This window comes from Rhinopithecus bieti, unplaced genomic scaffold (assembly GCF_001698545.2).
Source record: "Rhinopithecus bieti isolate Rb0 unplaced genomic scaffold, ASM169854v2 scaffold_4981, whole genome shotgun sequence".
In the NCBI taxonomy this organism is placed as follows: Eukaryota; Metazoa; Chordata; class Mammalia; order Primates; family Cercopithecidae; genus Rhinopithecus; species Rhinopithecus bieti.
Genome location: NW_016805130.1, coordinates 264,370 through 283,352, shown reverse-complemented (window position 1 = coordinate 283,352; position 18,983 = coordinate 264,370). Strand labels below are relative to the sequence as shown.

Genomic DNA, 18,983 nt, shown 5'->3' with positions numbered 1-18,983 from the left:
AGACGGCAGTGTAACATGTGCTTGGGACACTTTCCTGGGCAGAGCCTACATTTGTTTTCAAGTGAGAAATATGTATTTTTTTAAAAATTCTATCTTGTTTGAGCCACTGTATTTTAGAGGTTTTTGCTACATCACTTAGCTCTGCCCTAATTTATATATAGATTGCTACTAGGAATCAGGTGCTATCAAACAGGAGCATAAAACACATGCTATTAGTTAATTGTCTTTGTAATAGGAATGAAGAAATAAATGTTGAAAACTAAAAGTTTACTGACTGTTGTTATGTTACGGCAAAATATTTGGCAAAGTTCTCACTTGCCTTAGCTACCTACGAAGCCCATGCTAGAAAAAGAGATTGGGAAAACCTAGAATATTTGTATATTTTAGCTGTTTCTTACTGAATGGTATGGATCAAATGTTTGTATCCTTCCAAAGTTCATATGTTGAAAACCTATTATCCAGTGTGATGGTATTTGGAGGTGGGGCGTTTGGGAGGTAATTAGATCATGAAGGTGGGACCCTCATGGATGAGATGGTGCCCTCATAAAAGAGGCTGCAGAGAGCTTCTTTGTTTTTCTATCATTTGAAGGCACAGCAAGAAGTTTCCATCTTTGAACCAGAAAGTAGGACCGCAGCAGAAACCAAATCTGCCAGCACCTTGATCTTAGACTTTGCAGTTTTCAAAACTGTGAGAAATAATGCTTTGCTGTTGATAAGCTACCCAGTTTATTGTATTTTGCTATCACAACTCAAATGGACAAAGACGCTGCATTTACCACGAGAGAGATGAAGTAAAGCAGAATTTAGTTAGTTCGCAAGCACAGATGCCTACATGTTGCAGTTCAGTCCTGTCTGAGACCTGTAATCAAAATTGACATTTACAGAGCATTTCATTCAAATGTTATAGAATACACATTCTTTTCATCAGCACATGGAACATTCTCCAGAATAGACGATATCTATATCTAAAACCATATTATTTCAATAGGTTCTGAAAAGTATTGCATAAAATTCAACATCCCATTATGATCAAAATCCTAAAAAACTGATTATAGAAGGGAAGATATCTCAAGATATCTCTTGTCAGCCCACAGCTAACATTATCCTGAATGGGAAAAAAGTTAAAAGCCTTTTCTCTAAGATCTAGAACAAGAAAAAGATACCTACTTTTACTACTTTTATTCAGCATAGTACTAGAAGTCCTGGACAGAGCAATCAGGCAAAAAAAAAAAAAAAAAAAAAAAAAAAAAAAAAAAAAAAAAACATCCAAATTGAAAAGGAAGAAGTAAAATTAGCCTTGTTCACAGATTACAAGATCTTATATTTTAAAAATCTTAATGACTTAACCAAAAACTGGGTAGAACTGATAAATGAATTCAGTAAAATTGCAGGATACAAAATCAACATACAAAAAACCAGTGACATTTATATACACAAACAGCAAACAATATGAAAAAGAAATCAAGAAAATAGTTCCAATTACAGTAATGACAAAGAATGTAAAATACCTAGGAATTAACCAAAGAAGTGAAAGAGCTCTACAAGGAAAACTATAAAACACTGGTAAAAGAAATTGAAGAGGACACAAAATTTGGAAAGCTATTCCATGATCAGGGATTAGAAGAATTAATACTGCTAAATTTGTATGTCAACACTACTCAAAGCAGTTTACAGATTCAATGCAATCCCTATCAAAACACCAAGGCCATTATTCACAGAAATAGAGAAAACAATCCTAAAATGTATATGGAACCACAAAAGACCCCAACTAACCCAGGAATAGCCAAAGCAATCCTGAGCAAAAGGAACAAAGCTGTAGGCATCACACTTCCTGACTTCAAAATACATTACAAAGCTGTAATAACCAAATCAACCGGCATACAAACAGGCATATAGACCAATGGGACAGAATACAGAACCCAGCTATAAATCCACACATTTACAGCTAATTCATTTTCAACAAAGGCACCAAGAACAATGGGAAAGAACAGTCTTTTCAGTAAATGGTGCTGGGAAAACTGAATATCCATATGAGGAAGAATGAAAGTAGACACCCATCTCTCACCATATACAAAATTGAATCAAAATAGATTAAAGACTTAAATCTAAGACACGAAATTATGAGATCACAAGAAGAAAACATTGGAGAGATTGTAACATCGGTTGGAGCAAACATTTTTTGTGTAAGACCTCAAAAGCACAGGTGACATAAGCATAGTTAGATAAACGGGAGTAAACCAAGCTAAAAAGCTTCTGCACAGCAAAGGAAAGAGAACAAAGTGAAGAGACAACCCACAGAATGGGAGAAAGTATTTGCAAACTATCCAGCTGACAAGAGATTAATAACTAGACTATATAAGGAGCTCAAACAACTTAACAGGAAAAAAACTAATAATCTGACTTAAAAATGGACTAAAGATCTGACAAATTTTCAAAAAAAGACATACCAATGGTCAATAGGTATATGAAAAAATGCACAACATCACTAATCTTCAGAGAAATGCAAATGAAAACCACAATGTGATATCATCTCACCCCAGTTAAAGTGGCTTTTATAAAAAAAAAAAAGACAGGGACCAATTGATTCTGCTGAGGATGTGGAGAAAGGGGAACCATCTTACATTGTTGATGGGAATGTAAATTAGGACAGCCACTCTAGAAAACAGTATGGAGGTTCCTTAAAAATTTAAAAATAGAACTACTATATAATTCAGCAATTCCACTATTGGGTAGATAGCCAAAAGAAAGGAAATCAATATATTGAAGAGATATCTGCACTACCATGTTTACTGCAGCACTATTCAAAATAGCCAAAATATAGAATCAGCCTAAAAGCCTATCAATGAATGAATGGATAATGAAAATTACAACAACATGAATAGACCTGGAGGTCATTATATTAAGTGAAATAAGCCAAGCGTGGAAAGACAAATATCACATACTCTTACTCATAAGTGGGAGCTTAAAAAGTGGTTCTCATGAAGATAGATAGTATATTGGTGGTTACCAGAGGCCAGGAAAGGGTGGGCAGAAGGGGAGGATGAAGAGAGGTTGTTTAATAGGTACAAATATACAGTTAGATAGAAGAAATAAGACCTGGTGTTGAATAGATCAGTAGGGTGACTATAATTAACAATAATAGGTCTTTGTACATTTCAAAAAGCTAGAAGAGAATAATCCAAATATTCCTCACATACACAAAAGATAAATATTTATGATCAATACCCCAATTACCCTAATTTGATCTTTATAGGTTGTATGAATATATCAAATTATCACATGTAGCCTGAAAACATGTGTATCTATTATCTATCAGATATAAATAGATGATAGATAGATAGATAGATAGATAGATAGATAGATAGATAGATATAGATATAGATATAGATAGGCTGGGAGTCCAGTGATTGAGAATTTAACCAAGCTAGATTATATGATTTTGATCTGTGCCCCCACCAAATCTCATGTTGAAATGTAATTCCCAGTGTTGGAGGTAGGGCCTGGTGGGAGGTGATTGGATCATGGGGGCAGTTTCTCATGAATGATTTAGCACCATCCCCCTTGGTGCTGTCTTCAAGATAGTGAGTTCTCATGAGATCTGGTTGTTTAAAAGTGTGTAGTACCTCCCCACTTTCTCTTTCTTGCTCCTGCTCCCACCATGTGAGCTGCCTCACTCCCTACTTACCTTCCTCCGTAATTGTAAGTTTCCTGAGGCCTTCCCAGAAGCTGAGCAGATGTAAGCATTATGCTTCCTGAATAGTCTATGGAACTGTGAGACAAACCTCTGTTCTTTATAAATTACCCAGTCTCAGGTATTTCTTTATGCCAGTGCAAGAATGAATTAATACACTAGGAAATCCAACTGCAGCTTTATGACAAAGAGCAAGAGATATCACTGTTTCTCAGAAACTCTTGCAGGGACTTCCACTTAGTGCTTTTCCTCAAACAGTGGGAATCAACTCACCTGCAAAGATCATTCAATTGAGGGAGAGAGGGATGAGCCAAGCATGGAAGCCAGTAAATAAAAAAGTCTGCACATGGAAGAACTATGACCACCTAAGGCCTTTGCTAAGGTTGCCTTCATATGGAACTGACTAGAAGAAACAGACTAGAAGTCTATTGCATTTTTTAGCAGATTGTACTGCTTAAAAATAAAACATAAACCTGACTTACAGAAGCTATGATAGTTTGCCATTCCTTCCTCTCACCCTGAAGTAACCTTTCTGTCCCCAAACCCACACCTGTAGAAAGCAGGCCATAAAAGCCATGCAGCCACAAGGAGGTCAAACTCTCCAACGTCCACCTCAGGTGCGACCATGGAGGCAAGTGGACAAGGGAGTTCCTACCAGAGAGCAGAACCAGGTCAAACCCAGGAACTTAATACCAGAGGAAACTTTTCATAATTACTGGCTGGCAAAATTGTTAGCTAACACAGACCACAGACTGCTAATCTCCATCCTTCCCTTTTCTGAATGAGAGTTCTCATTGTGATTATCTTGTTCCTACCCCACAGTGATGTATTGGACGCCTGGGAGGACAGATAACTCACATTTCGGTCTATAGGTCTCTGGATTGGAAGAAGTCATATCAGCACCTAACAGAGGGCACTAGGGGTCAACCAGAATCCCTAGCCTCTTAGCTGGATGGGTAATTGAATGGGATTTAGAGATGTCCTCCTTGAGGAGTGTTCTGTGTGTAGGAAGAAAGGTGGACTTGGGTACTTGAACAAGCAACTCTAGAAACAGTTTTTTTTAATAGATGCTGCTCTTTATTTCCAATATTCATTCTGCTTTCTTCCTTTAATAATAGAAACTCCTTCAATGTAATGAAAACTCACAGCTAGAGACTGCATTTCATTCTCTTGTGCAACTACACCTAGTCAAGTGTCCCAAGGTGTGTCAAATGAGATGTGAGTGGAAGTCATGTGCAACTTTTGTGTCACATCCTTAAAAAGGAAGATGGCTGCTTTCCACTCCCCCTTGCCTGGATGCTGGAAAGGAGAAGCAAAGCTGGAGAGCCTGCTTTGACCTGGTATTGAAAGTAGCTTGCGAGGGGATGGTGGAGCAAGACAGAAGGAACCGGCATCCCTGGATGACCTAGAAACAGAGCTGCTTGCCTTCCCTGGACCACAACCTAATTCTGGACTGTAATGTGGGGAGAAAAATAAATTTCTATGTGTTTGCAGCCACGGTCTTTCTGAATCTCATTGTTATAGAAGCTTAGCCTGTACTCTAACTAATACAACAGCTAACATTTGACAATGTTTACATGCCTAGCAATAGTGAAATGGCATAGAGGTTTTCGTAGTAATTTTTCAATTTGATTTATGTTAAAAACTGTATTTTATAGTAGTTGTTGACATACAAAAAAATTGTGAAGATAGTATAGAGGTTCTGTACCCTACACTCAGGTTCCCGTATTATTAACATTCAACATTAGTATTGTACATCTGTCATAATTAAAAACCCATTATAAACTCAAATCTATATTTTATTCAGATTTGTTTAGTTTTTACCTAATGTCTTTTTTTTTTTCCGTTCCAGGATCTCATCCAGGATACCATATTACATTTAGTTGTCATATCTCCTTAGCATCTTCTTGGTTGTGACGGTTTCTCAGACTTTCTTGTTTTTGATAACCTTAATAATTTTGAGGAGTACTGGGCCCTCAGTTAACATATTTCTGATGTTTATCTCATGATTTGACTAGAGTTATGGGTTTCAAGGATATTTATCTCATGATTAGACTGGAGTTATGCATTTCAAGGAAAAAGACTGCAGAGGTATAGGGCCACTTTTATCACATCATATTGAGGGTATGTACCAGTGACACAATTTATTACTGTTGATGTTAATCTTAATCACTTGGCTGAGGAAGTGTTTGTCAGGTTTCTCCAACATAAAGTTACTCATTTCACCCCTCTTTCCATACTGTGCTCTTTGGAAGGAAGTCACTATGCACAGCTGATACTTCAGGAGTGGAAAGTTTTATGTTCCATCTCCTTAAGAATGGAATAGCTAGATAAATTATTTGGAATTCTTCACATGGGAGATTTCTGTCTTCTCCTCCATTTATTTATTTGTTCCATTATTTACTTACACCATCACAGCCTCATGGGTATTTATTTTACACTCTGGATTATAATTCAATACTACATAATTTATTTTGTTGCTCAAATTTTTCCCAAGTTTGGCCATTGTGAGCGCTTTCAGTTGACTTCTCTATGTCCCTTTAACATATTCACATCATTTTGTGTGTGCATGTGTGTGTTTGAGCACTTTCTTATTTTCTGGCACTATACGATGCTCCAGGTTTATCTTATGTACATCCTGCTGTAGTCCAAGAAGCAGTCATATCGCCAAAGAGTGCTGGTTCCTTCTATGGGAGATAGTATGAGAAATCAAGACCTGAATGCAAGATATGCTCACTGCTACTGGAGTCTCATTGCTTCTAGGCATTCTCATCTGAGAGAGCAAGAAAATATGTATATGTATGGTAACTGACATAGATATTATATACACATACCTACAAATGTTTCTGTATATAACCATCTGCATCTGTATTAAACTATCATGAGTTCATACTGATAATTCCAACTCTTTTTCATTGCCACATGAATCATTCTAGCCAGCCTCCTTTGCTTGCTTATCTGTAACCATTAATTGCAACAGTGAAAAGCCTGGCTCCCACAATCTGCTGTCCATTTACTTAATTGTTCAATTCCAGGATACATGTAGAGTGGTTTCAGAGTTGTTAACCCTTATGCCCATGGGAAAGAACTTTATCAACTAGAGTACAATGTCTGTATACAGTTGCTTTTGCATTTAGTCTTACAATCTTTACTCATTTTCAAAGTTACGTAGGTCAAGACCTTTTCCCCCTTTCCTCTTTAGTGATACTGTATCATACATTTGTAATACAATTAGACTTTTTTGTCACATTCTGCATTTCATGTTGACATCCCTTAGCCCTGGCCTCCTAAATGATATTTTTAATTTGCCTACTATTAGAGTTCATTCTTTGTACTGTAAAGTTCTGTGGGTTTTGACAAAGGCATAGTGTCATGTATTCATTATTAGAGTATCACACAGAATAGTTCTATTGCCCTAAGAAACTCCCTGTGCTTCACTTACTCAGCTCTCCATCTGTACCACCACCCCCAACACACACACACTTTCCCTGAATCCCTGGCAATCATTGATCTGTCTACTGTCTCTATGTTTTTACCTTTTCTAGAATGTTATATAAATGAAACCATACAGTATGGAGTCTTTTTCAGACTTATATAAATGAAATCATACAGTATGGAGTCTTCATTCACTTAGCAATAGGCAGTTGAGATATATTCATGTTTCTATAGACTAAGTAGTTTATTCCTTTTCATTGCTGAATATTATTCCATTGTATAGCTATATCATAGTTTGTTGAGCTATTTCTTTATTGAAGGACAACTTGATTTCTTCCAGTTGTTTATGATTATACATAAAATTGCTATAAATATCTATATACTGGTTTTCGTATGGATATAAGTTATCAAATCATTTGGGTAAATACCTGGGAGCACAGTTGCTGGATCATATTTTAAGACTATGTTTAGCTTTTTAAGAAACTGCCAAACTGCTTTCTGAGGTAGGTATCTTAGTCCATTTGTGTTGCCATAAAGAAATATCTGAGGCTGGGTAGTTAATAAAGAAAAAAGGTTTATTTGGCTTGCAATTCTGCTGGCTGGAAGATCAGACATTGAGTGAAAGCCTCAGGCTGCTTTCACTCATGGTAATAGATGAAGAGTAGCCAGTGTGTGAAAGATCTAATGCAAGAGAGAAAGGAATAAAAAGAGGCAGGAGGCACCAGGCTCTTTTTAACAAGCAGCTCTTGTGGGAACTAATAGAGTGAGACACAGTTATTACTGTAAAGATGACACCAAGCCATTCATAAAGGACTTTCCCCAATTACCCAAACACCTCCCATTAGGCACCAGCTCCAACATTGGGGATCAAATTTTAACACACGATTTAGATGGAACAACCATCCGAACTATGGCAGTGGCTACACAATTTTGCATTCCTATAACAATGAATATGAGAGTTCCTATTGCTCTGAGTACTTGCTAACAACTGATATTATCAGTTTTTAGATTTTAGCCATTCTAGTAGGCATATAGTAGTATCTTCTTGTTGTTTCAATTTGCATTTTCCTAGTGACAAATGTTGCTGGGCACCTTTCATGTGCTTTTTTGACATCTGTGTATCTTCTCTGGTGAGATGTCTGTTCAGGTCTTCTGCCCATTTTTTTTAAACTAAGTTTTTTGTTTCCTTATGTTGAGTTTTAAGAATTATTTTTACATACTAGGGACAAGTTTCTAATCAGATATGTGTTTGCAAATAATTTCTTCCAGTCAGTGGCTTATATTTCATTCTCTTAACAATGTCTTTCACAGAGCAGAAGTTTTTAATTTTAACAAAGTTCAACTTATATACAACCATTTTTTATAGAGCATGCTTTTGGTGATGTATCTAAAAACTCATGTTGCTTTTCTCCTGTATTATTCTAGAAGTTTTATAATTTTGCATTTTACATTTAAGTCTATGATCCACTTTGAGTGAATCTTTGTGAAAGGTGTAAGGTCTGTGTGTAGGTGTTGTTTGTTTACGTTGTTTTTGCATTTGAGCATTTATTTTCCAGCACCAGCGCCATTTTGAAGACTATTTCTTTCTCCATTGTATTGCCTTTGTGCCTTTGTCAAAATATCAGTTGACTAAATTTGTCTTAATATAATTTTAACCTGTTTGTGAAATCAATCATACTCAATAATATTTTAATGATACAAATCTAAAAGGCATACATGAATTCTACCAAATTTCAACATTCACTTAATGATGTATATCTTTAATGATCCATTGTGAATTTATGATGACCAGACTCTTGCCTGCTTCTTCAACCTCATCTCTTCATGCCCATTCCAGCCTAATTCCAGCCTCCTGGCAGTCTTTCTATGTATTTAGTCTCTTCTAAGTCACACTGAAGTTTCACTGGACATAGGGCCTAAACACTTTCTTGTGGGAGACTTTCAATTTGGTTTGTCTTTATGAGCTGAAGGACCCCTAAAGCTCACAATCTTTCCTTTTGTCTTAGGAAAATAGGTAAAATTCCTTCATTTTAGCTGTTAAGAAAGTAATACCAGGATCAAAAGTTTCTTTCTTCCAGATGCATTATTCATATTGCAACAAAGGAAAATAACACATTTACAAAATTCCTATGAGAAGTCTCCTAAATGTGAAATGATGCTGCCTTACTGTTTAATGTTTCTATTTGGAAAACAGAAAGGGATATGATCCTTAGAGCCTCAGATGAGGAGAGGAAATGTCATACAGGATCCATTACTTCCCCTCAAGATGCAGGTTGGTTCAGATCTTACTCATCCCACCTTTAAAATAGTCACCAGAGCCTGCCTGGGCCCAGGTGAGCAACTTCAGCCTAAAGTCCAGGACTCAGCAGGCATTTGGGTAACCCATCATGGCAGAGAATTGAAAGCAGTCTGAGTAATATCTGATTTTTGTCTTACATGGTTCCCTGTGGAACCATGTAGTAGAGGAAACATACAGATCTTTTGACTGGTCTCTGTCTCCTGGCAGCTTTGAACTTCCATCTCATTACGTTTAAAGAAGCAAGGTTCAGTTTAGCCCAGACGAATGGCCTGATTTGGGCCAATTCTAAGACATCTTCTCCTGGATAGCTTTTTCCCAGGCTGATTCCTTCCCATCATCCAGATGATCTGAAATATTACCTCCTCACCTGACCACCTGATTTCTAAAACTACCCCTTCATCTAGTCACTGTGTTTCACTCGTCCATAAGTCTTATCAATTTCAGAATTATTGTGTTAATTTGTTTTCTGACTTTCAGACTCCTTCTCCACCTCCTGCTGGCTTTAGAATGTAAGTTTCATGAGGTCAGGAACCTTGATTGTTTGCGTTATACCTGGGAACTAGAATGTAGGTCGTTTTTTAAGATATTGAATAACAGAACAAATGAATAAATGAATGAACAACGATAGATGATAAACCATACATTTTTTTCTAAGGAACCTAGAATAATTGGGCGTTTAGATGTATTAATGAGAAGAATGTATCAAAGAGAACACAAAGATCCTTTCCAGAAGGCATTTATAAGGCAATGATGATGATCACTTTCCTCTCTTACAGTGAAAACATTGAAATCACTACCTACCTCATACATTTGAGTATTTCATTAATATCTCTCAGAAAGCATACTTTTTTTTCTTTTTTAGATGGAGTTTTGCTCTTTTTGTCCAAGTTGGAGTGCAATGGCACGATCTCAGCTCACCACAACCTCTGCCTCCCAGGTTCAAGCGATTCTCCTGATTCAGCCTCCCAAGTAGCTGGGATTACAGGCGTGCGCCACCATGCCCCTGCTAATTTTGTATTTTTTTAGTAGAGACAGGGTTTCTCCATGTTGGTAAGGCTGGTCTCGAACTCCCAACCTCAGGTGATCCACCCACCTTGGCCTCCCAAAGTGCTGGGATTACAGGCATGAGCCACCGTGCCCAGCCAGAAGGCATACTTTCTAAGCAGGACAAAGATCCAGTAAATAAGAGTCAAAATGGTGCCTCAACTGTGTTGGGATAAAGTCAACATGCAGTTCTAAAGTACATACAAAATATTCAACAACTCTTATGCATCTAATAAAAGATATCATCTAAGAACCGGGTAAGTAACAGGAATAGATTCATAGTCATGTGATGGTTGAGTTGGTGGAAACATTCGAAAGTCAATATTTTAAACCCCATAGTTTAAACAGTAGGGAATGTGTCCAAAAGGGAATATGGCTTGCCCACGTTATATACATATTTATAGGTGGCTCTGGGAACTGTTGAGCACTAGGGAATAGCTGGAACTTTAACAGCAATTTATTTACATTGTATCAAAATAACTAGCAAATTCAGTAGTACCAAAATAAAAAAAAAATCAACATCCTTTTTAGTTTGCCATGATGTAGACCCAACAGTCACTTGTTTTGGTAGAGCTCTTTATCAAGCTGAATGTTCCAAACACTCACAATTTTCCATCATAGTAAACAAGTCAGGGAATGCACAATAGTGATAGCTGGACCATCTCATCACTTATATCTAATAAGTTGAGTGATTGCAATCAAACCATTAAGATATACATATTACTTTTTGAATAAATTCTTATTTCTTGGACTTATTAAAAGAGAGAATGTCATTTTACACTACACTATTTCTGAGATTATTATATGTCTTTGACTTATTTAGAAGGACATTGTCATCATGAAGCTATTCATTCTCTTTTAGAGACATCTTTTTATTGGTGATAGAATTCAGGACCTAGTATCCCCAGATTTAGGCAATTGTGCCCAGGAAAAGTGTCAGTCATAACATAATTAATAGCCTGCAAAACATGTGAGATCTTGTAAGTTGTTTTGGGAATCTGTCACTTCTATAGTGAAAATAAACCCAGACATAATGAAGTGATCTTGATGAATCAGAAACACTTCTCTCTCCATTTCATGTCTATTCCATTTTTACAACAGCTTTTGGTTTGATTTAATACATTATTATAGGAGAGAGGGCCCATTAAACAGCTATAGAAAATGAGAAATGTGTTCCTTTTAGGTTTTTTACTTTTTAAATGATATTCAGATGATTTTAATTACTACAAAAGCATTGAGATGTTAATATACTTTAGATGAAAGGGAGGGATACTATTTCACCCATCCTTTTCTGCAGTGAATTTCAACTCTGAGAAAATTATTTCTTTTGATCACTCTGATAGCATATAATAAAAGAACAATAAAACATGTGGCTCAATTACCACTGCTTCTCATCAAGCATGAATTAATGAATATAAAATTATTATTAATTGTTTTTCCTGGCTCCCTCTTCATTGGACAACAATTATACATTGCTGTATTTTGATAAGCATTTTGTGTTTAACACTTTGTGAACCAGGCTTTAAGAGGAACAGAGGCATGAAATTATTACACAGGAGAATAATTCTTTGAATGTATTAACATTTGGAAAATACATGATAATATTTTAATCTCCCTAGTTTATAGCAGTTTTCCACAACTGCCTTAAAACTTCTCTAGAGTTCTGCCCCCATTTCCATGTTCCATACATCTTTTTTCTAGAAACAGTTGGTATATGCACATAAAATGGTTTAAAAGTTCAATTTCCCAATGTTAATAATACTAGTTCCTCACATGATTATTACATGTTCAATTTCTTCAGAAAAGTTTCTTAAAAATAAAATCTATAGCTTGAGTAGTTAAAAATAAGTTAAACAGCGCAACAGAGAATATAATAGATTGTGATCACTATCATTGACAAAATTAATGTTAGTGAATTATATTTACAAACACTTCACATAAAGATTCTATGTAACTGATAGTTCATTTTATTTTTATAAGCCTTTTGTAAATAGGTGCTATGTAATATGAGTATATATAACATGTTAAAGAACATATCTTTTTAGTCCGTAACCATTACTTCTAATAGATTATATGTATACCCAGATTTTGAAATGCATACAAAGAAAATTTAACAAATAATTACATGTAAACTATACATGTCATATGATTTTACCTGTTACCCATCAATCTGTTTCTGTTTTTAAAACACAGTTTTCAAACACAATGTCTGTGATTAAACAATGACACTAAAGCTAAATTTTTTATATGTCCTACCTAGTTCAATAGGCTTAATAAACACATATGCATACATGTTTCCAAGAGCAAACTAAAACCTGCTTTAGAATCAGAGAATTTGGGAAGCAAAAGGAACCTTAGAAATCATGTTATCCAATGCCCCTTATGTTACAAATAATAGCACAGAGATCTGGAAAGTTTAGTGATTTTTGAGGTCTATAAACTTTTTATGTTAACATCTTTCTGCCCAACTGTATAAGAAAAGTGTTGTTAGTATTTCTTTTGCAGATGAAGGAAACATATTTTGCTTTCTTGACAGTTCTTCAGGATGTCAATGTCTATGAATCTGAATTCTTAGAGAATAAAAGGTGAGGAAATGAGAAACTTGGTTTAAATGCAAACCACTCACAGCCAACATATGGAGCAGGGATGGACCTGGCTGGAGTGTAATGCTCACTGCCCATCAGAAGCATCATTCCTTTGACATTGGTATCTGGAACCATTTGAACTTTTTATTGCTAACTCTAACCAGAGACCAGATGGCTCTTTTTATGTGTGTGACCTTACTGAAGACAATTAGATTACTTATGCAATAACAGAATTATTAATTTTGTACAAGAGTTGATCTTCAATGTGAAAGCTTTTCTAGATTACAAATTATTAAGATAAAACTTGTAATTTTTAATTCCTTAATGAGTGCTTTTCATCTTGATTTCCTTGTGCCAGAGTTATAGAATCCACTTTGCTGAAAATTAAAAGAAAAAAGATATGCAAATTCAGTACAAAAACAAGCTCATCACTAAAAATTTACAGACAATTATTCACCCAAAGGGTAGTGGTAGATTAAGGATTCCACTTTTCCTTCCACTTCTGAAATAATCACTATGGCTTTTGGTCATACTGTGTATATGATGTACCAGATGCCTGGTGTGCATATTTATGAGATGTCTGAGAGTCATCTCCTCACAACTTATAGGTACTATAAAACATGCAATGCCTATGGAGTACATATAGGGGGGAAGACACAAAAACTTCTGAGTCTTTTGGTAATCACACCCGCTAAGCCACATCATGAACTCTGGGAGAATAAAAATTTTAGAGCTACCACCATGCACATCAAGATCCATGATATAACATTAGATCATCTTAAGATTACTAACTCAGGAAGAAAAGTGAATATGAGAACTCTCTGGGGGAAGCAGAATATGGAAGGCAAAGTATGAATATAATTAGGTATGTTCTTGTAATTGATTCTGCAGCCTGATGGAATGTGGGTTTCTGATATTTTTTCAGAGCATTTTCTAGATGCAGTCTCCCAGTAGCTCATTAATATCACACATTTGTCATTAAATTCCATACTTTGGATCCCACGTAGGGGTCCCAAGTGTTCCTCTTTCATTCATCATACCAATAAGACAGCAGGAAAAAGTGCCTTTCACACAGTACTGTTGACCATCTTCTCAATATCATTTTGGTTATTTTATCTACTTACTACTGAATCTAAAAGTAAAATGTGGACAGTAGCTTTTAAAAACCAGTCAAGTTTCACAGGACTTAATTTTGCTAATTTACGGTACAATGTGCACATCTCTTAAATTAGCTTTTAAACCTTTCATATGTAGCTTATAAAAAATGTTAGTTAAAAACACAGGTCCTCAATATCCTTTTCTCACATTGCATATGCTAATTAAGAGTGCAAATTATAGTAACATTGATCTTAGATGGATAAAAAACTTAAATGCTATATTTTGTAGAATTACACAGAATTAACTAAATTTTCAATTTAAAAGTAATATTCAAAAGCATTTAAGGCAATAACCAAATTTAGTTAAAATTATACAATATTCAAGTGCAAGCATAAAATGTCATTTACGAATATGGACTTCAATTTAAACAATTATGTGAGTAGAGAATATCTTTTTATGTTTGGAAAAAATGGAAAATTTTCTAAAATGAACGACCTTTTGGTTTAGTTGTATCTGTATCTAATCTGATACCAGAAGACAATATAAAAGTTGATTGACTTCACACCATTAAACAAAATACTACCATAGTATAAATATCTGCAGCTGAATTATTAACTAAATATAATTAATAAAATGTTTTACTTTATTTAAAATACATCATTTTAAATGATACCAAATGCTCATTAAGGTTAACAAAAGTGTTAAATGCTTACAGAGTATAACACTTACCCATAATTTTAGAGTAGCAAGGTTCACAGTGTATTGTCTGTCTATAAATCCAAATACTATCACCCGCTTGTAGATTTTCCAAAGGCCGCTTGCATATTTCACACTAAAGAAAAAATATATATATAAACTTCCCATTATAAATGAAGTCTAAATTATTAGAGGAACAGACATCATCTCTCCACCATCGAGGCACCTTTAAGGGATGTCTACCACTGAAGTTTTCTGTTTCACTCACAGTGGAGTAGATATAAATGTCCAAAAATTGTTTATGCCAAGGACAAGATGACCATTCAGTATCTCAAACAAACACACAAAGGTACATTTATTGTTTGCTAACTTAAAGGAGAGCTAGTTACGCTGTCCAGGCACAACCTAATGGAGAGAAATAAACTGCTCATCTGACTGGGTTTGGGAAAAAGTTTATTTTGAGTTGTGCCGGTTAGAGGTAGGAAAGGGCTGACCTCTGCTTCAGACCTATCCACTGCTGATTGGCTGACTTCAAAGCATGAGGCTGTCACTGATGGGTTGGCTTTCAGAAGCCAACTCATTGAAGTAAACTGTCATTGATTAATTGGGTTTGTCTAAACCAGTTCATGTGGCTCTCTATTGTTATAGCTATAGAACAATCAGTGTTTTTCTAAGAGAGTGAAGATGTTTGTTTTTATTCTCAGTAATGTTTTATTGAAATTACACTGAAAATAGAAATAAATGATCTAAAATGTAATAAATGAAAATATTTCTATTTACTAAAAGCAATGATCAGGAGAATATTCTTGCTTTAAATTTTCTGCATAGTAATTTTAAATAAAAGCTATAAACTAAGTTTTGTTTAATTGAACATATTTCATAACTAAAAAAACTTTGTTCTCATAACTATACAACCTGCAGATTATATCTTTATATAGAATTCTGTACATTATGCCCTAAAATTGAAATGTTTTGCTCAAAATGAGTTACTACATTTCTGATTGCTATGTGTCACTGTTTGAAAGTAATAGAAATAGAAGCAATCAATTGACAAAGTATTGCATTATTTGACTGGATTTGATCATTTGTATCAACTGTAGAATGTTGCACTAGAAAGAAACCATATATTTGATCCATTGTTTATCCAACTGACTGTACATTAGATTAATCAAAGAGCTTTTTAAAAATACCAATGCCCAATAATCGCCTCTAAGATTCATGATTTAACTGGGGCTGGTCCCAATCATTCTATTTTTTTCCTCATCTCCCCGATGATTATAATATGCAGCTAGGATTGAGATCCACTGGTCTAGTCAACACCTTATTTTACAGTTATGGAAACTGAAGCCAAGGTAATTTAGGTGGTTGTCCAAAGTCACACTGACACAGTTACAGGCAGAGGCAAAACTAGAACTCAGGTCTTCAGATTCCCATTTAGTGCTTATGCAGTTACACCAAAAACAATGATGTTGATCCACCCAATGTTATGGTAAGAATGCAAAGAAGCATCCTATGAAAGCACAAACTATGAAGTTTTAGCCTACTAATGAAAACTTTATTATTATTTATTGAGCCACAATTAATTACAATTAATTATGCTCTCAAACGCAGACTGACATTCACCTATTGTTAAACCCATCGGTCCTAATTTCATAAGGTAAGAAACTGCTAACTTTCTTCTCAACAATTTATTTTCTTGTTTTGATTTCATCACATATTTTCTGTAATGCATAATTTAGTAAAGTGTTGCAAAACTTTTATAAAAGAACAAGTGTTTTTTTTCCCCACAGATTTAAATCTCTAGGGTAAGAGTGAATAAATGTGTCAGTAATCAACTGTAAGTCTAAAGCCAAGATAGTAATTACAAACCTTTGAGGTTTAGGCTGCAGAACTCAGAAATATTTAAGTAGTGTACTATTAATGTGACTGATAGTGCTTCTGAAAGCTTTTGCTTCATCTCATTTATTACATTAAATTAATATTTTTATTCCAGTCATTATGCAATTTTTTATTTAGTTAAGTGAAATAAACACATCCTTACCTTAAAGCAAGTAGAATGGCAGCAAATCTGTAATTCATCTAAAATCATTTTAGTTTCTACACCCAAGGGTTTTCGGCAATAAGTGCACATATCTCTTTCAATGACAGACCTATAGAGATGTAAGCAATTAAAAATAAATTTGCCATAACATAAAAGACAGCTATATTCCCTATAAACTCACATGGAAACAGTATGTTAATTTTGATGATACTTTAGAAAATTTCACAAAAATCAAGGAAAGTTTGGAGTTTACTTATTCTAGTAATAGAATTGACTCTTCTAGTTATCTCAAAATGATATCAAATAACTAACATGAGAGAAAGTCTAAAATTATTAATTCATCAGAAATCAAGAGTACATCTGGGTGGGACAAAGATGCTCAGTTTCCTAATTAGGAAATATCTCAAGTACTCCTCAGAAGTAGTTGAGGGCTTTTATTTATTAATTTACATATATCGTGTTACAGATTACATGGAAAAAATATGCTGCAGATTAATTTTTAACTCTCAAAATATTCAACAGACCCAAAATAGAAATCCATTCAAGAGCATGTAGATAAACTCACAAAATGATGAGTCTGTAGTGCCTGGGACTGTAGGGGCCAGAGTCACAAAAATACTCCTCTTGGTGCCACTGTAAGACTCAGGATATAAGGATCCCTATCGTGACAAAATTTATACCCTCCAGCAAGATATAACCCCACCACAAATTTTATGGGGAAGAAAAGAGAGTTTTGTTTATTAAATAACAAATATTAAATATTTGTTAAAATAATGTTCAATGATAAATGATCTACAGATATGATCAGCAGAATCCAAAATACCTTAAGTCACACCAGAACCTTAAGAAAGGATCCTTTTCCTTTTGTAAGGTCTTAGGACAGTCTTAAATAGCACCCTGCAGAGTGTACCAGTTTCAGGGTATTAGCATGCAGGCCTGACATTTCCAGAGTAGGATATGTAATGGGGTAGTGAAATTAAGCAGTCAATATTTAAATAGTGCTTTATATGATATGTGAAGTGCACTTTTCTCTGCACGTTACTTACATAAACTCACTTACTCTTCACAACATTCCTGAGAAGCCAATATTATTATTTTTATCATCATTTTATTAAAAAAGAAACTGAGGCACAAAAGGATAAGTAACTTGCCACTATCATGAAACCAGTGAGTGGAAGAGTGAAGATGTGAATGGAGGCAGCGTGGTCCTAACACAATGAATCCAAAGATCTGTTGCGCTCATTGTGTTGAAATGAGTTAGTCATACCCAGGAACCGCTAATCTATTACCAAGCCCAGAAGTAGGAGCAAAGAGGAGAGAGAACGGAAGGGAAAAGAAAGTGGGAGGAGAAAGGCATTATAGCAGATAAACTTTATCTAGCTTTACACTTTTAATCATTCTAGTAACATCTTTCTAAGTCTCGTGTATATAAATGAATATTTTCTGCTTTTATTTGTTCTGTACCCACTTGCTTACAGCTACCTGGCAAATATTTTCCTATGGATTATCCATAAACACACACACATATGTATGCATACACTTAAATTTCCCATTTAAGACTGTAAGCACTTTAAGAGTAGAAAATAGGTGCTCTATGTCCTTCGTGCATTCCGTAGGCACTGATCTAGGCGCTGCAAATACAAAGAGTGGTGGGACAGTCTCCTCTGACAAGATGCTCTTTCCACTGGGGAAACCAGATGCATGATATAATGATCACAGTGGAATACAGGTAAGTGGACAGAGTGAGGAGAGCAGAGTCAAGAGAACCACTAACCCCTGGGGTGAAGTCAGGAAAGCCTTGTCAGAAAAAAGTGCTATATGCATTGTTTGAAGAGGAAAGAGCTCTCAAGGTGGGCTTGGTGGGGTAGGGATGAGGGGATGGTAGAGGAATTCCAAGCAGAGTGAAGAGAACATACAAAGGTGCTACTCTGGGAGGGTGTTTGGTGGGATTCAGCATCAGCGAATATTCTGCAGGAGCAGGTTCTGAAGGACCACGGAGAATGTGCAAAAGAAGTTGGACTCTATCCTGTTACATGGGAAACCACTTTAAACAGGATTGACCTGCTTAAATAAGAACTGTAAGAACATCGCCAA

The 18,983-nt window shown here is 35.3% G+C and overlaps 1 protein-coding gene across 7 annotated transcripts in view; it reads right to left on the bottom strand.

Moving 5' to 3' along the window:
* Positions 1-12,413: 12,413 nt before the first annotated feature.
* The window catches only part of SCEL (sciellin), a 111,538-nt gene continuing 104,968 nt past the window's right edge, over positions 12,414-18,983 (bottom strand). For all 7 annotated transcript variants that reach the window (XM_017871210.1, XM_017871211.1, XM_017871216.1 and 4 more), the window contains 3 exons: positions 16,890-16,998; positions 14,882-14,984; positions 12,414-13,431 (listed from right to left, as the gene is read on the bottom strand). In XM_017871210.1, the coding sequence (XP_017726699.1) occupies positions 13,415-13,431; positions 14,882-14,984; positions 16,890-16,998 (229 nt within the window). In that variant the 3' untranslated portion in view covers positions 12,414-13,414. The remainder of the gene's footprint in view (positions 13,432-14,881; positions 14,985-16,889; positions 16,999-18,983) is intronic.